The 24,740-nt window shown below is 44.2% G+C and overlaps 1 protein-coding gene across 3 annotated transcripts in view; it reads right to left on the reverse strand.

Annotated features, from left to right (window-relative positions):
* SERINC5 (serine incorporator 5) overlaps positions 1-24,740 on the reverse strand; it is a 179,265-nt gene that overhangs the window by 71,306 nt on the left and 83,219 nt on the right. Inside the window, exons 2-3 of one of the 3 annotated variants that reach the window (XM_073802254.1) lie at positions 19,370-19,468; positions 18,802-18,956 (exon numbers count right to left, since the gene is read on the reverse strand). Coding sequence is in view for 1 of the 3 variants with exons in the window: in XM_019929768.3 (XP_019785327.1) it covers positions 16,170-16,196 (27 nt within the window). In the remaining 2 variants the exon portion in view is untranslated. Of the gene's footprint in view, positions 1-16,169; positions 16,357-18,801; positions 18,957-19,369; positions 19,469-24,740 lie in introns of those variants that run through there. The other 2 variants (XM_019929768.3, XM_033852973.2) reach the window with 2 other exon arrangements.

Below are 24,740 nucleotides of genomic sequence, written 5' to 3' on the forward strand. Positions count from 1 at the left end.
CAAAAAAAAGCTCACAAAATGCATACCGGAAATATATCTAAATGAACTCTCTCACCTTAAAGCATGCTTTTCCTTCTCCTATCAAACACATAACTTTATCTAACTAGCTTAGCTTAAGCACTCAATCTTAATATGACACTTCTGAGCAACACTGAAAGTAAACTACATCCAAAATACAACCTGCTGTCTGTATGTCAAGTTTTGAATGCATGTTATATAAGTCAAGGTGGTGCTGTGGTAGAATCATCTACCTTGCTTATCTGTGCCCTTTTTCATTTCCGTATGTACCACTGGAAGTAGGATTCAGCCCATTTTGCAGTTCTAAACTCCATGGAAAAATTATCAAGGCCAAACCACCAAGTGGTTCTTATCTGGGCAGCACCATCCTCCCTCTTTGGGCTTGTGGGTTGTTGCTTATAAAGGTGGAGACTGTTTTCACAAAGACTAGTGAGTGCTACTGATATCTAACTGGCTTAGCTTAGGCACTAAATCTTAATGTTATCAAGCATACTAAATACCAGCTCAGGACTCCCTCAAGAGAAAGAACTGCTTCACCCAAAATTCCAACAGCACTGCCCCGGGGACCCACTAGTTAAAGATCGTTCCTCCCAAAAGCCACAACTCACTTGATTAGTTATAGCTTTTTCTTTAACTCTTCTAATAAAAGCCCTATAGAATAGATACTTTTTTTTGATCAGGAGCTCCCTCCCTACTTTCTCTTAGTACCTCAAGCATTTTTATTACTCTCAGAGTCTTAGAAAGATCGGGAAGGGGGAATGGAAGGACAGTGCTGAGTGGAGGAGAAGAGGGGCATCTCTCTAAAATCTGGGAATTTGGTCAGGTCAGACTCACAATGAAGGGGAAATGGCATAAGTATCAGCCTCTTCCAGCGCTCTGTGCCCTGCTTTCTTTCTGCCATGTCACAGCAGGAAAATGAAGTCAGAGACTCAGCTCTGCTGCACCTCTAGCTTCCAAGAAAATACAATCCCATGACAACCCTCATCCCTCTCCTCCCCCCATCATAAGGAAATAATTTACTGCTTCATGCTTTTCAAAGCCTGCAGCCAGAAGCCACTGCTGGGTATAACAATTTGCATAGAGCGCCTCATTGGTTAACCAGCTCAATCTAAATGGCCTAATACCCCTTACTCAGCAACCTGCAACTTTCACAAACTACACGGCTTGGTAAGAAATAAAAAAGCACATTCTAAAAAACTGCTTTCTGCTAAAGCCCATGATCCACAGATGAAGCAGAACTTCCTGGAAAAAAGAAATTCAAACAGCTGCTTGGGAGTTTAAGAGAAGAGAGAGGACAAAAGGTTTAAACTGATTTGACTGCAGCAAAATACAGTGGAAAAAAACCAATGTGAGATTTCAACCATAAGATTATGTTTAAAATCTGCAGCCATGAGCTCTCTGTTGAACTGCAGATGTCTTCAGAAAAAGCCCAACACTCACCCATTCTCCCTCTTGTCATTTACCAAATGTCCACTGTGTACAGGCCACGGGGGCACACCAAAGGCCGGGGTAGCAGGCCAGGGTGGCAGTCCCTGCTGCACGCTGATTAGCTGTGTGAATCTGGAAGAGGGCCTGAGCTCTGCAGGCCTGTCTCTTCAATAACATGAGAGGGTGGACATGCCACTCCCTTAAGGATTCATCTAGCTCCAGAAGATGACGGTGTAACTAACCAGATTCTCACAGTCCATCAGGTACCTGAGAATGGTAACCCACCAAAGGAGTGACAGGCATCACTCACATCAGAAATCTCATGGTCAGCAGTGAGACTTTCTCTGGCTTGCTGCCAACCAAAAACTGCCCATGATGGTTCTAATTTCAAACTGCCCGACCATTATCCTTAAAAACTATTTAGGAGTGCTAGAAGTTCCAATAATTTGGCTTCCGACTGAAACTTCTCATACCCAGAGGTACAATTCCCCTCTGTCAGCATGTCCCAATTTTCAGTTTACGGTTTGGGTAGACAGTGAGGATTTTCGTAACCAGGAGAGCTGCGTCAACCCAACTGTGGTCCTCTATTCCCCAGGAGCCACAGCCCATTCCCACCTTCAATGCTGCCTCTTCTATACAAAACCACTGCAACTCTCTCCAAGTTCCGGGACAGCAAGTCATTTCAGCCTGGGGAGGCTGGCAGGAAGAGGAACTCAACCAGAGCTCCCCAAAATGAAGTAGAGCTGTTTCCAAAGATAGGAAGAGTTCCTATCTCTGAAGTTGTTCACTTACTATAGTACAAGAAATCTGAGCACAACTGGGTGGGAGGAGCAGAAGACCCTTCCAGCCACTTCCAGTACCAACTTTCTGGGAGTTGGTCCAAAGAGAAGCAGCGGGCCCAGCTCCTCCCTCACGCAGCTAACAGGCATACGAATTGGTCAGCCTTTCTGAAGGTTTGCAACGTCCAGGGCTTCTGACATATGCATTTTATAGTTGGTTCTGCTATACTTGCTCTGAAAATACAAATTTGTTCCAACAGGATTGATATGGAAGGAGTTCAGAGCATCTCACCCCAGGATATGCCACTTTGGCATATTGATTATTTTGAGTTAAGGCACCTGAGAAACAGGTGCAAGAAGCAGGTGCAAGAAGGGCACTCTGGGGGCTTCCCCAGTGGCACAGTGGTAGAGTCCGCCTGCCGATGCAGGGGACACGGGTTCGTGCCCTGGTCCGGGAAGATCCCACATGCCGCAGAGCGGCTGGGCCCGTGAGCCATGGCCGCTGAGCCTGCACGTCCGGAGCCTGTGCTCCGCAACGGGAGAGGCCACAATAGTGAGAGGCCCGCGTACCGCAAAAAATAAAAAAAATAAAAAAATAAAATAAAATAAAAGAAGGGCACTCTGACCTTCATGTTTCTTCCTGAAAGCAGAAGATGACATTCCCACGTGAGAGGTGCCCTCCCTGTACCAGAAGGAAGACATTCTTAACAAGGACAAGAAGTTGAGATGGAGAGAATTCTACACAAAGAGACCTTATTAAAATAATTTTTATCTTCCTTTCACCTCCCCACATAATTTAGTCATTTTTCCACAACTGCCTCTCTTTGTTCAATCTAATATAAAAGTAGGTTTCACTATTTCTTGGTTCTTCATTTCCTTATGAGGGCTCCCAGATCAAATAAAACTTGTGTTAAATGAATGTGTATGTTTTTCTCCTGTTAATCTTCGTCAGTTTAATTTTCAGATCCAGCCAGAGACCCTAAAAGGGTCAAGAAAAACTTTTTCCTCCCCTACCATGTTAGGGGACAATAAGGGCCAAACAGGACGAGCAGTTTTGTCTGTGAGAAACATATACTGAAGGCAGAACACTGTGCCCAGCTGAACTGAGCTACATAGAACATATGAAACACACACTCCTCCACTCCACCTGCATTATGAGTCACTCAAAAGCACATCTGGTGTTAACAACTTTCCATCCAATTTCAGATAACCCTCCATCCACCACTTCACAACAACTCACAGCTGCAACTTTTCCGACACCTGCTTCCACAAGCAAATTTCAGGTCTTTTTCAAGGTCAAGTGCCAAATTTTCATAGTATTACATATCTCTTAACCATTTAACATCTGTAGAACTGTAATATCATTTTTACCAGGTTCCCTTTTGTGTGTGTGTGTGTGTGTGTGTGTGTGTGTGTGTGTGTGCGCGCGCGTCACTGACAAAACTTTCAATGCTGTGCTCCCACCCCATTTTCCCCACAAGGCCTGTGGTTTTTGCTGTTCCATTTTGCATAGTGTGATTTTTAGGAATGCATATTCATGTTGTGTTACAGAAGGACTATTTCCAGAGCTCTAACCTAAAGGGGCATGGGACTAAAGAAAGATTACATAAGAGTTACTTAAGTTTTTTCTTTTTTTTTAATGTACTAAACATTTAATAAAGGGTAAACAGTGAAATAAATGTCCACGTGATCAATTAAATGTGATACTGCCATTAAAATGTTCTCATTCTTGCGATATGTGGAAATGTCCATAATGTTGTGTGAAAGTAGCTAGGATATAAAACAGTACATAAAGCATGATCTAATATTCATTTATTTATTTATTCATTCATTCATTCTGCATGGCTTGTGGGATTTTTAGTTCCCTGACCAAGGACTGAACCCAGGCCATCAGCAGTGAGAGTACGGAGTCCTAACCACTGGACTGACAGAGAATTCCAAGTCTAACAAGGGTTTGTTCTCTCTAGGATTATAAATGATATTCATTTTCTTCTTTATACTTTTCTGCATTTCCCAAATTTTCTATGATAACTATATATTATTTTTATAAAGCAGAAAGTACTGTTTGTTACTTATCATTTGCTAAAAAGAGTCTAGTAAACTGACCCACTCTTATCCTTTCTTCAAGATGCTATAATACATACTATAATCTTTACAAAATTTTAAGGAATAAAAAGGTAATAAAGAAGATAGAATACTGAAAAACATTTAATTAATGCCCATCCTACCCCTCCTCCCAAAAAAAGGTAAGAAAGAACAAAGAACAGACGAGGAAATGGAAATGACCAACAATATATAGCCTGAAGTTCAAGCATGAATAATTACATTAAATGTAAATGATCTAAACATCCAATTAAAAGGCAGAGACTGTCAGAAGGGATCAAAAAGCAAGTCCCAACTACATGTTGTTTATAAGAGCATTTTTAAATCTAAGACACAGATGAGTTGAAAGTTAAAAGGGTAGTATGGCCATCAGACAAAGACATGAATACAAAGAGCATTACCAGAGATAAAAAGGATCATTTTATAAAAGGATCAATTCATTAAGGAGACATAAGAATCCCAAATGTGTGTATACATAATAGAGCTTCAAAATATACTAAACAGGGGCTTCCCTGGTGGCACAGTGGTTAAGAGTCCGCCTGCCGATGCAGGGGACACAGGTTCATGCCCCGGTCTGGGAGGATCCCACATGCCATGGAGTGGCTGGGCCCGTGAGCCATGGCCGCTAGGCCTGCGCATCTGGAGCCTGTGCTCTGCAACCAGAGAGGCCACAGCGGTGAGAGTCCCGTGTACCGCAAAAAAAAAAAAAAAATTCTACTTGAAAATATACTAAACAAAAACTGACATAACTAGTGGCAGAAAGAGACAAAAACACAATCATATTTGAAAAATTTAACACCCTTCTCCCAGTAATTGACAGAATTAGACCCCTCTATCAGTAAAGATAGAGAAGATTTGCACAACACTAGCAACCAACTTGAACGCTATACCCAACCTGCTGGTAGTATGGAAAAATGAGCAGGCAGCAAAGAGACTAGGAGAGGAAAAACAGTTTACACGATACGCATTTCCATCTTCCTGCCTTTAAGTCAACCCCCTCAACACTCTGGCCTTACTTGTAAGGCTGTCATTTGGTCAAGCCACAATGGGCACAGAAACTACACAAGAACTGTAGAAAACATGTTCTTTTCAAGAGCACACGGAACATTCATCAAAATGTATCATTTTCTGAGCCATCAAAAAGAAATACATATATACAGAATATGTTCTCTTATCACCACAAGCATAAACTAGAAATCAATAGCAAAAATACGCCTGGAAAATCCTCAAATACTTGGAAAATAACAACACACTTCTAAATAACCAACAGGTCAAAGAAGAAATCACAAGGGAAATTAGAAAAAATTTTGAATTGAATGATAATGAAAACAAAGCATATCAAAATGTGTGGGATGTAAAATGATTTTAAATATTCCCTTGAGAGGAAAGAAAATATTTAAAATAAGGGTTTACGGGGCTTCCCTGGTGGCACAGTGGTTGAGAGTCCGCCTGCCGGTGCAGGGTACGCGGGTTCGTGCCCCGGTCTGGGAGGATCCCACGTGCCGCGGAGCGACTGGGCCCGTGAGCCGTGGCCGCTGGGCCTGCGCGTACGTAGCCTGTGCTCCACGGCGGGAGGGGACGCAGCAATGAGAGGCCCGCATGCCGCGAAAAAATAAAAATAAAAAAATAAGGGTTTACGTTTCTACCTTTAAAAAAATCCATAAAATAATTTAAAATAAATAATAATAGATTAAGTAAACAAAAAAGAGGAAAAGAGCAGAAATCAATGAAATAGAGAATAACTAACAATAAAAAACTTGTTTCTTTCACAAGATTAATCAGATTGATAAACTCCTAGAGTCATTAAAAAAAGAATAAAGAACACAAATTACTAATATCAGGAATGACTGAAGAGACGTATTAAGCACATTTTTTTTTTTAGAATATAAGTTATCTCGATACAGACCACTAACAGATTCCTACAAAAGACTTGCATTTAGAAAATCCACTACGTTAACCCCAATGGTGTTGAAAAATCAGGCAGGGGATGACATGATTAGGACTATACTTTGGTAGAAGGATCAACCTGCTGGTAGTATGGAAAAAGGAGCAGGCAGCGAAGAGACTAGGAGAGGAAAACCAGTTTGCACGATAACGTATTTCCATCTTCCTCCCTTTAAGTCAACCCCCTCAACACTCTGGCCTTACTTGTGAGGCTGTCATTTAGTCAAGCCACGATGGGCAGGAAGCACAGCACTCACTAGCGTTATTACACTAGTTCCTCCTAGCTTGTGCTCCACAGGGATAGTTCTCTCATTCAGCCTACATTCCCACCTTCTTCTATGGGTCTTCCAGTACTGAAGAATCTGGAAAATGTAACCACATTTCTCAGAATCCTTTGCTCTTGGGGACCTGACAATTAGCAACACTCACAATATTTGGAAGGTGAAAACAAGGTGGGGGCCATCCTCCTGCTGCAGTGACTGCTTCCCAGCAAGGTCCTAGGACAATGGCCAGACTTGGGGCTCCCATGTTAAGCCGCCAGCTGTGTGGGTGTCAAGAGGCGGGGGGCAGCAGCCTGGGCTTTCAGACTTCTGGATTACTGCTGGAGTGGTGTGCCCTTAAATCCAAGAGTTCAAAGGCGGCCCCCTGACTCTTGCTCCTCTAGCTCTTTCATTTCTTCAACAGTTAATTCCCTACATTAAATTGTTCGGCTTAAAATACCCAGAGAGGTCTCAGTTTCCTGCATTGAACCCTGACACACCTGCATCACCAACTTACAGATAACAAAGAGTCTTAATATTGTCTTGTTTTCATCCCTTCCAACAATCATATAAGGCAGGCAAGACACAAATTTCCCCCGTTTGATGAACAAAGAAACCAAGGCTCAGAAAACTTAAAAACTGGGAACGGTAGTGAGCTCCCCAACACTGGAGAGGCTCAAACACACCAGAGGTACACTTAGGAGGGGCAATTTTACAAGACGTCTAAGCTTCAGATGGGGAATTAAAAGGGATGCCTTTTAAAGCCTCTTCCAAAAGTTTCTGATTCCACGATCTGCCTCATCAATCACCACACAAATAGCCAAACCTGGGCTAAGGATCATAGCATTAGGCGACTCAGCCCTCCGTTAACTTACTGAGATACAATGCAAGAAACAAAACACTGGAAAATAAATCCCGTAAAGACCTCATGAGCTTTGTTTCAAAGAGCAACTGGCTAGTTTATAAAAAACGATATTTAAACAAACATTAGCCTGATTTTCCATCTCTCCTAGTTATCTCTGCCTAAATAAGATTTAAGCGGTTGTGTGTATGTGTTTTTCCTACTTTTGTTTAGACTAGACAGTTTTCATGAGGGGGAAAATGCTGTCTAATCACTATATTTTGTAACCTTACTTCAAACCGAAATTGTTTCAAAATTTATTCTGTGATAAGAACCCACCCTAAGTTTTTCCATAACAGCTGCTTTCCTTAAACATCAGCTCAACTTTAATCTCACAAGGCAAACTACAGAAGAAAAGCCAAAAGTAAAGTCCTATTTCCTTCAAAATTCAAACAGATGTTTTAATGTAATCAAACAAATCCATTGTTTGAATTTCCTACCCACACACACTACACTGACTCCCAGATTATGTTCTAAAATCTTCTAAAATATCATTAATACACAAGCTAGAAAATAAGAGGATGCCCCCCCCCCCGGAAATGTTTAAAATTCATTTTAACAAGGGTTGCAAAGGTTCACTTTGGACTACTTGAAAAACCTGATCGTTAGGGACAATCAAGGTGGTCTAGATGAGTAACTTGATCCATTGGATGCTTGCTCTCAGCATCCCATGGCAATCGCAAATTCAACTAACAACAGCAGTATGTAATGACAATTCACTAACAATGCCGGTTGGCTCAGGACGCTGAAAGTACACAAGATCTTTATCTATAATTACCATTATAATTAAAGATACAGAAAGCACTTTAGTCAAAGGGTAAAATGGAATTTGTGTCCAATGGCTAGTTCTGCAGACATACCATGTTACACTAGGACTTCCTTTTTAATGTTAAATTATCATAGGTGAACAGGCCACATACTGCTCTCCTGCTCTGAATACAAGTAGACAATGCCACCGTTATTGCTCTGTCCTTTCTAAAGGCTTCTAAAAGGCTATTTACATTAAAACACCTGGGAAACTGAAAAGTAAGCTTCTGAGTCTCACAGTTAACTCACTCCCAGATATTCAATATCTCTGGGAAATTGACAGGCGATATTCATAGAGAAAACGGGGGTGGGAAGCAAGCAGTGGGCAAGGGGGTGTTACCTTTTATCTCATTAGCAGAGAGATGAATCAGAGGCTGCCCTCTACTCCCTACAGATGGGCCCTCCTAGTAAAGCAATCCCACTCAGACCTGCCGCAGCCCAAAGCTATTTTGCCAGCCTGCCCAGGTCAGCTCTAAAGCCACCCAAGAAAACAAATCTGAATGAGCAACCTTCATGCTGACTCTCCACCTACAACGGCAAGGTCAGTGACAAACTTCTTTCCAACAACGTGAACTTGGCTAACTACACAGACGCATCTCCAAACCACTCTTTCTGTATCAGCAACAGTTCACTGTCAGCCGAATCACCACCACCTTTGTCAGTATGGTAGAGCAATGATGTGGCCATTTTACTGCAACTTGCCCGCATTTTATAAAACGCATAGAAAAATAAAACTGCCAATACTAGTGATAAGCACAGGACTCAAATTTAATGCAACTGAAACAAAGAAGGGCACCTTTATAGAGCAAGAAAACAGAGACAGAAAACACCATCTAGACAGATGGTATCCACATAAGTGACTGTAAAAAGACCAAAGTTAAAGATGATGTTGAAAATGGTTATTGTCGATGGTATCTAAAGGAGGTGTAGCTGGGATTTTCTTCATTATTTTTAGTCTTTTGGGAATTGAAACACGCACACACACTCGTATTAACACATAAGCCTATTAACTGACTTTCACATATTTACGTTTACTTAATACCTCTGGAAAAACTGCCATGTTTGAAGGCAGAGGACTGCACTACTTTCTGGGTATAAATAAGCCCAGAAAACATGGCTGCAAATGAGTGGCTGGTGCACTTGAAAAACTCCTGTAATTCAGCAGAGTTGAATCAAACATAGCACCTACAACATAATCCCAACTCCACAAAGTAAAATCATATATATTAAATGTGAGTGACTGTTATAAAATATCAAAATACGGTTCTCTCTGGGTGATATGTATTTCACAAATGCCCCAAACTCTTCAAAAAAGCATCAGTCATGCAAAGAATGAACTTTTGTGCCTAGATCCCTTCCAAGGGTGGAAGCAACACGTGATATAATGAGGACCTAACATTTCCAATCACTATAAACAAAGAGCTGTAGGGAAAAAGTTTTGTAACCAAAAGCACACAACAGGGGGTTCAGCTAGGTCACACAGTACATGCTCTGTCTAGGAGAGAGGAAATGCACCCACACAGTAACCAGGAAACAACTCCAGTGCATCAGATGACCACATACTAGGTGGTGTGGACAGGTTTTGTGTGCAAGTTCTGAGAACTCTTAAAGCAAGAGGAAGGTCACTTCTTAGGAAAATGCTTCCTGAGCTTGGCCTTAAAAGCAGAGATTTGGGTTTTATAGAGAAGGAAGGACATCTCAGGGAAATTAGTACTTTTATGTGGTATGTAATTTACTTTTTAAAGAAGTCTTCATGGATTTTGTGTGTGTGTGTGTGTGTGTGTGTGTGTGTGTGTGTGTTTTAAGCTACAGTCTAGAGGTGATCAGATGCCCTGATGAGGAAGACCCATTCCAGCTAACACTTAACAAAAGCCAACCTCTAAATGCCTCCTGCGTGGGCTTCAGTTACTTCTAACACCAATGACCCCAGGCTTTGTTAACCAGCGTAATGATGAGACATGGTGAAAACTGCAAGAACTCTCGACATACAGCAACTCTGCTCAAACCCCTGCACGAAGGACTTGACCAAACTTTAACAGGCTTCTAGTAGCCTGAGGCTGCATCCCTGGGATGACCTAGCTGCCTTTTGCCTTTTTGAGTTCTTGTCTGGAAAAGTTCAGGGCTGTAAAAAGAAATTTACTGTTTGTTCTAGCCAGCACCTAAGATAGGCCCTAACCTCCCTTTTTTTTTTTTTTTTTATTTATTTTTGGCTGCGTTGGGTCTTCATTGCTGTGTGCAGGCTTTCTCTAGTTGCGGTGCGCGGGCTTCTCATTGCTGTGGCTTCTCTTGTTGCGGAGCACGGACTCTAGGCGTGCGGGCTTCAGTAGTTGTGGCTTGCGGGCTCTAGAGTGCAGGCTCAGTAGTTGTGGCTCACGGGCTCTAGAGAGCAGGCTCGGTAGTTGTGGCGCACGGGCTTAGTTGCTCCGCGGCATGTGGGATTTTCCCAGACCAGGGCTCAAACCCGTGTCCCCTGCATTGGCAGGCAGATTCTTAACCACTGCACCACTAGGGAAGTCCCTAACCTCCCTTTCTTAAGAGCATTTACTAAATAGGGCTAATAATTGTGAATCCTTCCTCTGCCCATGAGGAGAAGGACAGATAGGACACATTTCCTACAAGTCTGGAGTGTCTTTCTCAAGGACTTAAATGCCATTCCTTTGAAATGTAATCAATCAGGAAGGATAGGGTCTATCTCCTAGTCTCGGTGGAAGGACAGAATCTAACCTGCCAGCTATCAGACCCAGCTGGCCTCATCACCCATACTGCAAACAAACTCTGGAACGTCTCACTTCCCTAACTCTATTGGGCCTCCACTCACTCCTCCCTATTCCCTCATCGTCCCTTGAAAACTCCCAGTGATCTGTGCTAATCAGGATGGAGCTCAGGTCTTTCTGTCAGTAAGTGGTTACTGAACAAAATCTGTTTTCATTGCTTTAACTAACGTCCAGCTTTATTTATCTTTGACAGTGGACAGCCCCTGGTGGCATTCTGTGGCTTTGTCAATCAATTAATATAAAAGACGTTAGAAATTTGCTTTCGTTGGGGAAAATCTCAGGGATCGAGTAATACAATCTGGCTGGAAACACCCTGGCGTAGGCATTCCCACCCTTATATGAGCCGGCTACAAGGACAAGGAGTGTTCTGCCTGAGAGTGGTACCGTGGGCTTGATCCATCCATGAGGTCCTGCGCTTCAGCAGTCTTGGTCAAGTTCTTCCTTCTAGAAGGTTGTCACATCTGCCTCAGGGGAACATGCAAGTTCCGTGTCAGTGCACCAAGAAGGGCAAAGAGCTGGAACTTCGTGAAGCCGCAGATCAGGCTGTGTAACTGTGTTGGGCCTGCCTGCCAATAAATGCCCGCACAAGTGACAGAATTTGGTCTGAGACTTGCTGTCTTTATAACCTGGACCAGACTGTGAGGAAGAAGCTAAACCCCACCCACTGGTAACTCCTGGCAACCACCAATATCTACCAAGACAGCCTCACAGCTGTGCATTCAAAGCTGCCTTAGGGCCATTATAAGCAACAACAATGGGCAACAGTTCCTCATGATTTATTCATACTGTATTTAGAATAATAAGGAATAACAGTTTCCCAGTTAGGAGCTCCAACTTGAGTCAGGTGGACCAGTGTTGAAGGCCTGGCTCCACCACCATGTAAATATCAGTCAAGTTAATTTATCTCTCTGCACTTCAGTTGCCTCACCTGCAAAAGGAGGCCAATTAGAACATTCCCCGACCCCGTAGGGTTGCTGTGGAGAATGAGTGATATAACGTAGGTAAAAACAGCACACTTGTGAGCATGAAATAAGCTTCAGCTATTGTTACTATTATCATTAATGCTTATACTTGCCTGGAGTAAACCCTGCCAAGCCTTACTCTCAAATTGCCTTGACGGGGTGTCTAGATCTTCCAATTACACATCTCATTTCACCTCTGACAGGGTGTCCTGTCACTTTCTGTAATGAGCTTCCCCCACACTTCCAATCCCCAGCTAGCCCTTAAGTTCCAGGAGAGCAAGGATGCGCTTTGTTAATCACCCAATGCCCAGGGGCCTTACCACAGTGCTGGGTACCCAGAAGGTGTCGACTGACCACTGTCCTGTGACCTCTGCTTCCATTAGCATCGATCAGCCAACAGCCTAAGCAAAAGCTAAGTATATCAGGGTCAATGCAAAGATAAAATGACCCGGAGACTGTCCAGGTAGAGGTGGATAATGGTCACTAAGACTTTGGGGGTTCCTTACTCTGTGCCAAACCCTATACTAGAGACATTATCCCATGTAATACTCATAATAACCCTAGGAGGTATTATCACACCCATTCAACCTCGGAGGAAAACTGAGGTTAATTGAGGGTAAGTGACATGCACAGTCACACCACCTCTCCGTGTCCAGATTTCCCAATTCAAACCCAGACCTGAGTCCAAAGCCCAGGCTCTTTTCTGGGTTACACATTGTTTCTGACAATATCAGTTAAAGTCCCCCAAATTTCTATCTCCAACCTCAAACTTCTCCCAACTTAAAAATCCAACCGACGACTTACCATCTCCATTTAATTTATAATAGGCATCTCAAATGTAACAGAGCCAGAAGAAAACTATGGGTTTTCCTTGCCAAATGTCTTCCTCCCTTCAAGCCTCCTACCTCACCTCAGTGAGGCACTATCACCTATGCAGTTGCTTGGGTCATAAACCGAATCTCTCTCATTCCCACACCCCACTTCTAACCCATGTAAAAGTCCAGCTCTACCTCTACAATATGCCCAGAAGCCAATGACGCCCCACCGTAAGCACCACGACGCCCTAAATTAAGGTACCACACTCTCCCCTCCTTGGCCTAGGGCAACAGCAGGTTGCCAGGATTCAAGCTTCATCAAGAAGAATTCGGGCTCACGGCGGAAGCCCAGACCACTGCTCACACGCAGGAGGAGGCAGCTTAAAAGTATTCACCGGGGAGCTTCCCTGGTGGCGCAGTGGTTGAGAGTCCGCCTGCTGATGCAGGGGATATGGGTTCATGCCCCGGTCCGGGAAGGTCCCACATGCTGCGGAGCGGCTGGGCCCGTGAGCCATGGCCGCTGAGCCTGCGCATCCGGAGCCTGTGCTCCGCAATGGGAGAGGCCACAGCAGTGAGAGGCCCGCGTACCGCAAAAAAAAAAAAAAAAAAAAAGTATTCACCGGGTGGCCAGCTCTGACTGCTCTCCCTCCACGCCAGTCCCTGAGAGTCAAGTCTTCACAGCACCCAAGGTGACCACTTCTGTTCCTCCAACACCTTGGAAGACCCCCTACCCAGGCCCTGACGTGGGTGCCTCTCCTCCTTTATCAGTCGCAATTCCCAGGGCACCTTCTCAGACAGACTTCCCCAGCAACCCTACCCAAAGCCACTCTGCCACCAGGACCTGTGGCAGTACCAGCACTTGCTGGTACTGGTTTCGCTGCTTTCATGCTTATGAAATGCTGCCCCACCCCAGTCACTGAGGGCATAGATGACGTTTGCCTGGCTCACTGCCATATCTCCAGCTCTTGGCACACAGGAGGTACTGTGATATGATCAGAAATATTTATTCGGTCTTCCACCCCGGTGTGGGAGGCCCAGAAGACTTGGGATTGGCAGCTGGAGTGTGCGGGGGAGGGGAGGGGGAGGAGGGCGGACCCCTAACCTGCGGGATAGTAACTCCAGGTAGTGTCAGAATTGAATTGTTGTACAGCCAGTTACTATCTGGGGAGCTGGGGAACTGGCTGGTGCGGGGGTAAAAACAAAACAAAAAGCCCGTACATTGATGTCATAAGTGATGTAGGTAAAAACAATGCACAGGTGCTCAAAATTTTTTTTCAAAGTATTTACAGACTTAGATATCTTCTGACAGTGCTGCACTTTTTTTAAATGCAAACTTAACAGCCCCATTCATACGAAATTATAGTGTCATCACCCCCTCCCTGTGTTGAGAGCCACCACAGTGAAGCCTCAAGCAGTCCCTAGAAAGCAGAAGTTAATTTTCCTGTGATGAACGGCCAGGATTTGGTTCTTTCCAAAGTCCTGAGAGGGGGATTTCAGAAACAAGTCACAAGGACTTCCCTGATGGCGCAGTGGTTAACAATCCACCTGCCAATGCAGGGGACATGGGTTCGAGCCCTGGTCCGAGAAGATCCCACATGCCGCAGAGCAACTAAGCCCGTGCGCCACAACTACTGAGCCCGCGTGCTGCAACTACTGAAGCCTGTGCTTCACAACAAGAGAAGCCACTGCAATGAGAAGCCCGCGCACCTCAGTGAAGAGTAGGCCTCGCTCACAAAACTAGAGAAAGCCCGTGTGCAGCAACGAAGACCCAACGCAGCCAAAAAATAAATAAATAATTTTTAAAAGTTCTCACTTCAAAACAAACAAAAAGAAACAAGTCATGAAACCCTGCCAAAATATCAACCATACCAATAATTCTTTTATAAGACCCACTTGAGTACTGGCAATAATTTTCAGAACCCTAAATCACCTGCTGGGAGCCACAGACAACCTCAAGGGACTGGAGAACAGGTGCCCTGAAATATCTGTAACGTAATCACTATATAATGAAGTGTCACATCAAATTAGAACTATCTCAAAATAACAACAATGGACGATTTGCAAAGCTTTGTTGAGATTTGGAATATTCTGAAAACAGCCTTTTCCCAACCACTTTGGTCTCCAAAGCCCTGAGAAGGTATTAAATGTCCTCCTGTCGCCTTGCCTGACTCAGGGCAAGGCATTCCACCTCAAGTTAAAAACCTCAATTTCCTCATCTCTGCAAAGGCCAGCTTGAATGCATGCCAAGTACAGTATTAGACCTCAAAAACCAAGTGATAACTTCACACGGCCACTGCAAAGAGGACGGATTATCTACCGGTGTAATCGGCGGGTTAGAGAAACCCACAGCTTAACCCCTGCATCAGTTACGGGCTGGCCTCTGATTGTCGCAAGGCTGAATGTATTAAGAAGCAAAAAGCCCGGTATGCCCTCCAGAGTTAGACTCATTTGAGAAAACGCACCATTAAAAACTGTACAGAAATGCCGATAACCAACACGGCTAGGAAGGAGGGAGCGCGACGTGCGGAAGGCTTTACCTACTTCTTTTTTTTCTAACTCTGCAGGAAGGAGTGAAATCAACATTAAAGGTTAAAAACTACTACTAATTCTGCCCTGCTGCACTACTAACCGGTAGAAGACGCCCATCCCAAGCGGACACAGGTGTTTTAAGATCTCATGAGTTAAACAGGCGAGAGTTACAAACAGGCTCGGGCAAGTTCAGCTGAAAGGAGGGATGGCTTCAGGCTCGCGCTCTACCCAGTCAGCCGCGTTTGGGTCCAGCCAGGGTTGGGTCGGGAGACTCAGGAAGCAGGGCTGAGTCTTCCCAGCGCCCAGACCTGAGCACAGCGGTTTGGAAAGCAGTCTTCCAGACTTTCTCGAAGAAAAAGAGCCAATGCTCCAGAGCCTGGCGAGATGTCAAGCGCAACTCGTCTGGGCCACATACGACCCGTTCAGGGCATGGAAAAGGAGTGGCTGCCCAAACCCACGTCTTCTCCTGGGTTCATCGGGTTGGCAGAGCCAGGTGGCCTATGGAGCTGAGCACCACACACTTGTGTCCTGGGGAGGAGGCGACACGCTCCTGAAACAGTCGGGATCCTCCGCCCGAACCCTGCCCGCCCCGCCCTAAGCGAAGTTCCTAAGGCCGAACGGGAAGACCTCGGGGTAGCCTCTAGGGCTTCCCCGTGTCCCTCTGGCCCGCCTGCCGCGGCACACGGTTTTCCCCGAAGGCCGAGCGCCGCGCTCCGGCCCGGAGCACTCACCCAGGCGGCGCAGGGTCACCCACCCCACTTTCGGCGGCGGAGCTGGGACGTGCACCCAGAGAAGCACGCGTTGCCTCGGTTCCTGGCCCGGTCTCCCGACCTGTCTCTCCCCGCTCACCTGGCCCGCACAGCACTGCGCTGACATCGTGGCGGCCGACCACCACCAGCGCGCTTGCCGGCTCCCAGCTTCCCTCTGGCCCTCCTGGCTCCCTCCGGCCTCAAGCGTCCCTCTGCGAACCCGCTCACGCCTCCACGCGGCGTAGCCCCAGCTGAACGCGATGCACTGAGGCCTTGGTAAAAACAACTGCCGCCAAACCCCGCCCCGCCACCCCAGGCCCCGCCCCACTCGCTCGCTCCAGCCGCGGCGGCCGCCCGCAGCCCCGCCCCGTGCCCGCCCCTTCCCGGGCGCACCGCCTCCGAGCCCGCCAGCTCCCGGCTCTCGCTTCCGCTGGCGTCAGGCGGTGGGCGGTGGTCATCACTTCCCGGTGCAGTGCTGGACTGCGAAGGCTGTTCTCCAACGCGCCGGCCAGGTATTACCGGGCTCCTGCGACGGCCTGGCGGCGCTCGGTCCCCGACCCAGGAGGGCGCGGCGCCCCTAGTCCCCGGCTGTGGTGGAAGAGCTGATTGCTGACTCCAATATACCTTGGAGCCTTTAGTGAGCGATTCTGAGTGTCCTGCACTGCACAGGCGCAATAGGGGTGGCCGGGTGCTGGTCTGTGCTGCGCCTCGCGCCAAACTGGGTTATCCACGGGATCCCAGTTCCAGAAATCCCTTTATCTCCCTCATCTGCCAAGAAAATTTCTCAACTTTTGGGAAAGTTCCCTCGACCGAAGCTTCGAATCCCTGGGCTTGGCTGTTCTGCCCTGACGTTACCATGGCACTTGGGGGATCCTGGGAGAACCCTTTCTGTGCTTCCCTGGATATTGATCTATTTTCTAATCTCTCCTCCACCACCCGCGTAAGAGCGCATCCTGGCCCAGGGACTTGGTTTGCATCCCTACTTCCTCTCGCCCAGCTCCACTAAAAAAGGGTTCCCTATATTTGTTTGTTACATGCAGAAGGCAGAGAGGGTGCCCCTAGTTTATCTCCCTACCCAAATCTTCTCTCCTCGCGGCCACTTCCCCAAGAAGAGGAATTTCTGTTACTACAAACTTTGTGCCAAGGCCTTTTTACTCCTTAAAATAAGCATTACTGTGTATATTTTAGAAATGAGGCAACTGAAGCCCACACAGGTTAAATAACTTGCCCTAAGCTTAACAGCAAAGCTGAAGAAGCAATACTGGGACTGGAATCCACGTGTCTGATCCCCTCGGGCATGATACAAAGCTTGACCTTAAGCCTTTGGCAAAGTAGTGTCTTTGAGAGCAGTTTAGGAGGTGGAGACTAAGAGGAAAGTCGCATGGAAACCAATCCTTGGATTAGGAGCAGCACAAGATCTAGAATTGAGGCACGCTGGGAACTGGGATCCTCTACAAGAGTGCTTGCACCTGGACAAACGTCTCCTTGAGCAATAGGATACAAAAAATTATAAGTGACTAAAAAGAACTGCACACATGCACAGTTGAGGCAAAGCTGAGCAATAGGAAACAAAAAGACCAGGAACAAACTACAAGTTGTTGAGGTGCCAGGAGCTAAAGCATGGTACTGTGCATGATCCTGTCCACTGCACCACCAAAGAGGTGGACAGACCACGTAATGTATGCCTCCTGCCAAACCCACCCATCCATCCCTGTTGTTACCCCATTTAAGGACCCAAGCAGCTTCACTCCGAGAGCTGGCAAGGGTACCTGTTTCTTTCTTTCTTTCTTTTTTTTTTTTTTTTGTGGTACGCGGGCCTCTCACTGTTGCGGTCTCTCCCGTTGTGGAGCACGGGCTCCGGACGCGCAGGCTCAGCGGCCATGGCTCACGGGCCCAGCTGCTCCGCGGCATGTGGGATCTTCCCGTACTGGGGCACGAAGCCGTGTCCCCTGCATCGGCAGGCGGACTCTCAACCACTGCGCCACCAGGGAAGCCCAGGGGTACCTGTTTCTTGCTTTTGCTACCTGATGCTGCAGCTCCAGCCCCAATAAAGCCTTGCCTGAAATTCTCCTCTGACCTCTTACCAACTTCTATTGATTAAAGAGTCCAAGGGCCCGGGTGAGTAACAGAAGCTCCTAGAATCTCAGCTGCCAGCGTTTAGAGGAAGAGAAATAATGGACCAGGCCCTATTCAGAACCATGGAAAGTAATGAGAATTGGCTCTAACTAAAATTTTTTAAATAACAGTATTAAAAAGAAAAACAAAAGGGCTTCCCTGGTGGCGCAGTGGTTGAGAGTCCGCCTGCCGATGCAGGGGACACAGGTTCGTGCCCCGGTCTGGGAAGATCCCACATGCCACGGAGCGGCTGGGCCCGTGAGCCATGGCCGCTGGGCCTGCGCGTCCAGAGCCTGTGCTCCACAACGGGAGAGGCCACAACAGTGAGAGGCCCGCGTACCGCAAAAAAAAAAAAAAGCATAAGCAGTATCAGACCAGTGCAGCCACCTGCTTGGTGGCAGCCTATGATTCATGAGAAGCCAAGGATCTCACCAAGACTGTCTAGTTAGGTTCACTGTTGGCTGGCGTGGTCACTCTGACCCCATTTCTTACCCTGGGAGATTACTTGCGTGCCGGGAGATTCCTATACCCTGGGAAGAGCCAGGCAGCTTCTGGGGAGGGGGAAGATGTGAAATCTACCTACGTTTGAGCCTGCTGGGACTGCAAGGTCTCCTCACCTTTTAGGAGGAGCTCAGGAAGATGAGATCCCTCATCAGGCACCACTGGGTTACAGGCAGAGCTGGTAGTAGGATCCAGGCCTCCTGAATCCTAAACTCATTTTTTCCAAATGGATGCCAACGTGGGAGGATTCTGTGACAATATTACCATCAGCCTGGCAAAGAGAGAATATGACTTAATAACTGGAGGATTTGTAGACTGTGCCCAAGGTACCCAAAAAGCATAGTAGAAGCCTGAGCCTCTGGAGCCATAAAGTTGTAAATTTTAACTCCACCAAGAACTCGCTGGGTGACCTCTGAGTCTCAGTTTCATCATCTGCAAAACGGGGACTAATAGTGCATTAAACTCACCCCTACAGACCATGTGGTACAGGGCCTGGCCTTCATAAGCACTGACTAAATAGTAGCCCTGACTGGTATTAACAAACGAGTTAAAAAGACAATAACAAGTAATCTATGCAGGCTGATTCCTCCTCCCTGCTGGAAAATCTCAAACGAATATGACTATCATTGACCAAAAGAAAAACGTACAATGTAAAGTGAGTTGAGTTGTATTCAGAGAACTTACTGTGGATCATAGCCCAGGAGGCAGCCTCTCAGATAACTCCAAATTGGGGAATTGCTCCAAAGAGATAAAGGAAGAGCCAGGATATATGTGAATTTTTTGCTGGAAAAAAAAAACATGTAGTCAAACATAAAAGTATTACTGCTAATCACAAAGAACAGACATCTCAAGTTAATTATTTTAATACTTTTCTATGAATGGGAAGATACAAGAATCTGGGGTTCTTGAAATTTTTCCATAGATGTGCTTCTTAACTATATAGGGGCCAGGACGTTTTTCCTTAGATACGCATCTTAACTATCTAGGGGCAAAATGCAGAATGCTTCCTGTTTTTCTCCATCCTGAAGTCCCCTCAGGGAGCGTTGTTGGTGGGTGACAGTGGCTAATGGCTTGATCCCTGTAGAAATGGAATGACTGGCAACATTTTTTTCTTTATGCTAGGTCTGAAGGTTTACTCCTTTCCTGGCTCTGAGGGCTTCACACTTACTATTTAAGGTCTGGTCCATAGCATCCTTTGCATCTGTGGTCAGTTAGAGAGAATAGAGGCAATGTCAGTAGACATAACATAAAACAGTGGCACCTTAATTTTATTTTAAGTACTCTGCAGGCAGGCCTTTTCAAGAAAGACAGTTGTATGCTGTTCCTAACAGGAAGGTAATTTTACAGTCCATCCCTTTTGATGTGGATTTTTCAGGAACAAGCAGTAATAGACCTGTTTCAATAGACTGTAGCTCTTGGCAGACCATGTGAAATATTCTCCCCACAAAAATGTTCTTAAATTAACTAAATTAGCTCCTTTTATACGATTTAATTATACACGTATATTTATGACATATTATAAATAACCACCTTATAATTTGCTTTTTTCCCCTCCTGAATTTAAAGATTTTTTTTTATTTTTCCTTTTTAGGAAGGAGAAGCCACTGTTGAGCTTAAAGACACCACTCACTGAACTGAAAACAATAGTTATATACATATGTTATTAAAGAAGAAAAGTCATACATTTGCTTTTTTCTAACTTTGAATTTAGAAAACTTCATTACAAATTTAATTTCCAGTTCAAGAAATGGCTTAAAAGCCAATAAAATTAATTATTCTAATTCCCTAAAATTTTCTCAACTTTGAAAAAAAAAACCTAGTGATGTGTTATTGGTATTTAAATATAAAAGAAGAAATTTCTCCAATCTTCACTCATAAAGCTCTAGGGATCTCAATCTAGTATTGAAAGTTTAATTAATTTCAGTTACAAGTAAACAACAAAGTATTCATTTAGAAACAAATAGCTATAAATTTGGGACCCAGGCAAAAAACAATCGGCGTGCTATAGTGCCCCCACCCCACTCCTTATGGTAATTGCATTCTCCTTTATTTCCATTAAATTAATATATGTACAATGTATTTTAAATGTCACAAATACTACAAAACATAAAATAAGAAGTAGCATCTCCCTTCTCCACATCCTTTCTTTCAGTCCCTTCCCCAGAGGCAACCACTTTCAATTACTTTAGCAGTTTTTCCTTATTACCTCCATATTTTTTTAACATTTTTTTTTATTATTATTATTTTTCATGCCACACGGCATGAGGGATCTTAGTTCCCCAACCAGGGGTCAAACCCATGCCCCCTGCAGTGGAAGCATGGAGTCTTAACCACTGGACTGCCAGGGAAGTCCCAACTCCATATTTTTAAATAATATTTTTTTTTTTTTTTTTTTTTTTTTTGCGGTACGTGGGCCTCTCACTGTTGTGGCCTCTCCCGTTGCAGAGCACAGGCTCCGGACGCACAGGCTCAGTGGCCATGGCTCACGGGCCCAGCCGCTCTGCGGCATGTGGGATCTTCCCAGACCGGGGCACGAACCTGTGTCCCCGGCATCGGCAGGTGGACTCTCAACCACTGCGCCACCAGGGAAGCCCTAAATAATATTTTTATGCGGTTATTTCCTGATCTGTTGACTATATTTATTGTGTATTATCTTTTATGTTCCATGTGGGCTGAAAGCTTAACCCACTGAGCACTTCTATCTGCTATCTTGCCAATCTAATTCTATCACTTTTCATAAAATAATGTGTAATTAATTTCATAAACTAATATGTAACTCTGGCTAGTAAAAATTATTCATTGCATAGCCACATAGTGTATAATAATAGCATTTCTTTCTTGTCTCTTTTTATTTTTCATTCCCATCTCCCTTTCCTGGAGAGGCAGTATATTTAGTGGTTAGGGTTAGAGACTCTGGAGCCAGACCCTGCGATCAGACCTTTGCTTTTGTCGCTTATTAGGTCTGTGATTTTAAGCAAGTGACTTCTCTCTGTACTTCAGTTCCTTCCTCTTTAAATGCTGAGGATTAATAAAAGTATACAGATTAAAGCACTTAAATAGCACCTAGCATGTATTAAGTGTCTGGAGTTGTGTTTGACTCGCATGGTTTTCTTTCTACCTAATCTTGATTTTTCTCCATTTGTCCATCTGATCTGTCATAATTCTTTTCTCCCAGATAAGCAATGTCAGATAATCTATCAATTCCATTTTCCCCAAGAGTCCTTTCTTTCTCACAGACATCTCCAAGCTACTGCAATCTGGATTCCTCCAGGCTGCTACTGATGGCTGCCATCCTGGCATTCCCCTTGCTACTCCCTTCCCGGATATCTGGCTTCCTGGAGTCCTCTTTCTTGATTTTCTCCCTTGCTTTGGTGAATACATCAACACTTTGGGACTCCAAACCCCTTCTTTTAACCCTATATTGACCTTCCTTGACCTGCTTAACTTAAAATAAAAGTTATTCATCTTTATTTTTAACTCTAATCATTCTATTGTACCCTCATCCTACCTTTGATTCCATTACCTCCTGTCTCCTCGACTTTCTCTCTTCCAAACATTTTAAGCCTTTGCTTTCTATTGAATCATTCTCAAGCTCCAAACATGGTCAGATTTCTCCTAAATTAAACAACAAATGAAAACCTCATTTCAACTCAGCGACCACCCTTTCCTCTTTTCTTCATCTTAAAACTTCTTGAAAACAAAATTTGGTGCTCCACTCTCCTGAACTCTCTCTGGCCTGGCTTCTGTCCCTCTAGGCCACCGAAGCTGCAGCTTCTGGGGTCACTGGGGCCCCCAGCTCCTGTTCCTAAGCCTCCTATTTGCTTTAACTCCTGCTTAAAATCATTTTCTTTCTATCTCTTTATCCAAACACAGAAAGAAAATTGAATATTACTCCACTAATTCCCGTTTAGAGGATTTTTTAAAGAAATGTGCTTTTATTTTTCCAAATTCAACTAATGACAACAAATAAGCTAACAATGTGTTACCTGGTCAAGATTTTTAGGGTAAATGCTTTGGAAAACCAGAGAAATCTTTTGTAATCATCCTCAGTTATTTTGTACTTAGAGAAAACTAATGATTCTTCAGCACTCAAATGGGTGCTTTAAAAGTTTTGTCTCAGTATTTTAAAGATTCTTCCTTTAATCCATTTCACATTATTAATTTGCTTGGAAAGTCCTTGGAGTGTAAATAATACAAAGGAATATACTCCTGTATAACACCCCAGGGAACCCGAAATCCAAGTTAATGAAGAGGGTAGAGCGTCGTTCAACAGGTTTTTCAGCATTACTCAACCCTTCTGGGAACAAATTAATATTTTTAAAGTCCTCTTGAACTAAGGGCCTAGTCTTCATATCAGTGGAAAGAATATATATGTATATTCTTCATATATAATATGTATATATTTCCCACACACCCCCCATCTCTGAGATGTATCATTTACACTCAGATTTTAAGTTACCTCTTTCTAAGAAAACTCAGTAGGAATGTTTAGAGAGGCTTTGCGTCTCTAACTTAATTAAACTATATAGTTGTCTTTGAGTAGATTTTTGAAAGGTTCCAATTTCTTCTCTTAGAGATAAATATTTGGGTAGATCAGGCAAATAATTATTACAATCACTATTCAATCGTATTATGAACTTTAATGAACACTTCTGAAAACAACTCATTTCTGTTCTTCTGCATACCAAGGAAAATTATTCTGACTTCTTTGGTTTTAAAACTCAATCCAGAAAACTTTCCATTTGCTGATTTCAAGTAAACACATTCAGAAAAGCTTGAGGTTGGAGGTTGGGGTTTGGGGGGCTGGGAGGGGGACAAAAAAGAGAGCAGGCATCCTTTTCAGTTTTCCTGGTTAATCCATTCTAATTAATTTCCTGAGCAGAAGAACAAGAGGTGAGCCCATTTCTTCAAATAAGAGTACTTTGTGTTGTCTTATCTTTTTAACGTGTATTTAAAGGAACTACTCCTGCTGGTTTGTTTTAAATTTGCTTCATAAGATGCATCCTTTGAAGTAAGAGATCCTTGGAGGTGATTGGTTTTAAAAGAATCATGGCCAGTTAAATGCCTGTGAAGCCATATAGTTTCATGAAAATCAATAAAAGGCTTTCATTGAGGGTTTCACTTGAAAGGTGTTTACATTGTTCTGTGAAGACTGGAAAAGCAAAAGAAGCTTCCTGAGGTTCCACAGAAAGACAATCCAGCTTCTTTATTCATAATAGGATTTCAGTTACAGAAGAACATTTTAGATTCAACAGTAGGGGAATTTTAAATGGCTGAGAAAAATTGTAAGAAAAACTTCAAAGAACATTTCATTTTTGTTTCCCTCTTTAATGCGAAAGGAAGGGAAATACACCCAGTGAAGAAAGTTAATAACCCTGAAGCCCAAATGAAAAGTTTTAAAAAACAGCTGCTTTAAGGGGGAAAAAATGAATGCATTTATTGAACTGACATCATCAATCAACAATTTTCAGTATTTTTCTGTGTTTTCTCCCATGCTGATTCTAACAGGTTGAAAGCAAGATTAAACACTCCTATTCCTCTGCTTTATATAAAAGCAGTGGGCTTCTATTCCATAATTGGACTACATGTTTTGAAGAAGCAAATGGAGCCTTAGGCACATTCATTTCTGTCCCACCCCTCAAAGTATGAAATCCAAATGGGAGTGTGTGGCTCAGTAAACTGAGGCAGGGAACAAGCACCAATTTTTATTTATGTATTTATTTTGCTGGGACATAGGGGCAATTAGTAGAAATGCAGAGTTAAGGCCACATTGTAGACTTGAAGCTGGAGAGGTAGAGACAAGGGAAGGAGGAAAGCAGAAGACTGTCCATTTAGCAGAGAAAAGTCTCGACTAAAGTCTCCCCCAAGGAAAACCTTAGATACGAATTTGTGAAAGGCCTGTGCTGTACGTAGTCAGTCTCCAGATTTACCTTCTAGCCCCGGAAAGGTTAATAGTGATGACTTCATACCTTTATCATGAGATAACTTGGGGAGATTTTCCCTTTTAGAAGTACTAGGTTTCCTGCTGCTGTTATTTTTAAATTCCTCTGGAACA

Source organism: Tursiops truncatus, chromosome 3 (genome assembly GCF_011762595.2).
Source record: "Tursiops truncatus isolate mTurTru1 chromosome 3, mTurTru1.mat.Y, whole genome shotgun sequence".
Classification (NCBI taxonomy): domain Eukaryota; kingdom Metazoa; phylum Chordata; class Mammalia; order Artiodactyla; family Delphinidae; genus Tursiops; species Tursiops truncatus.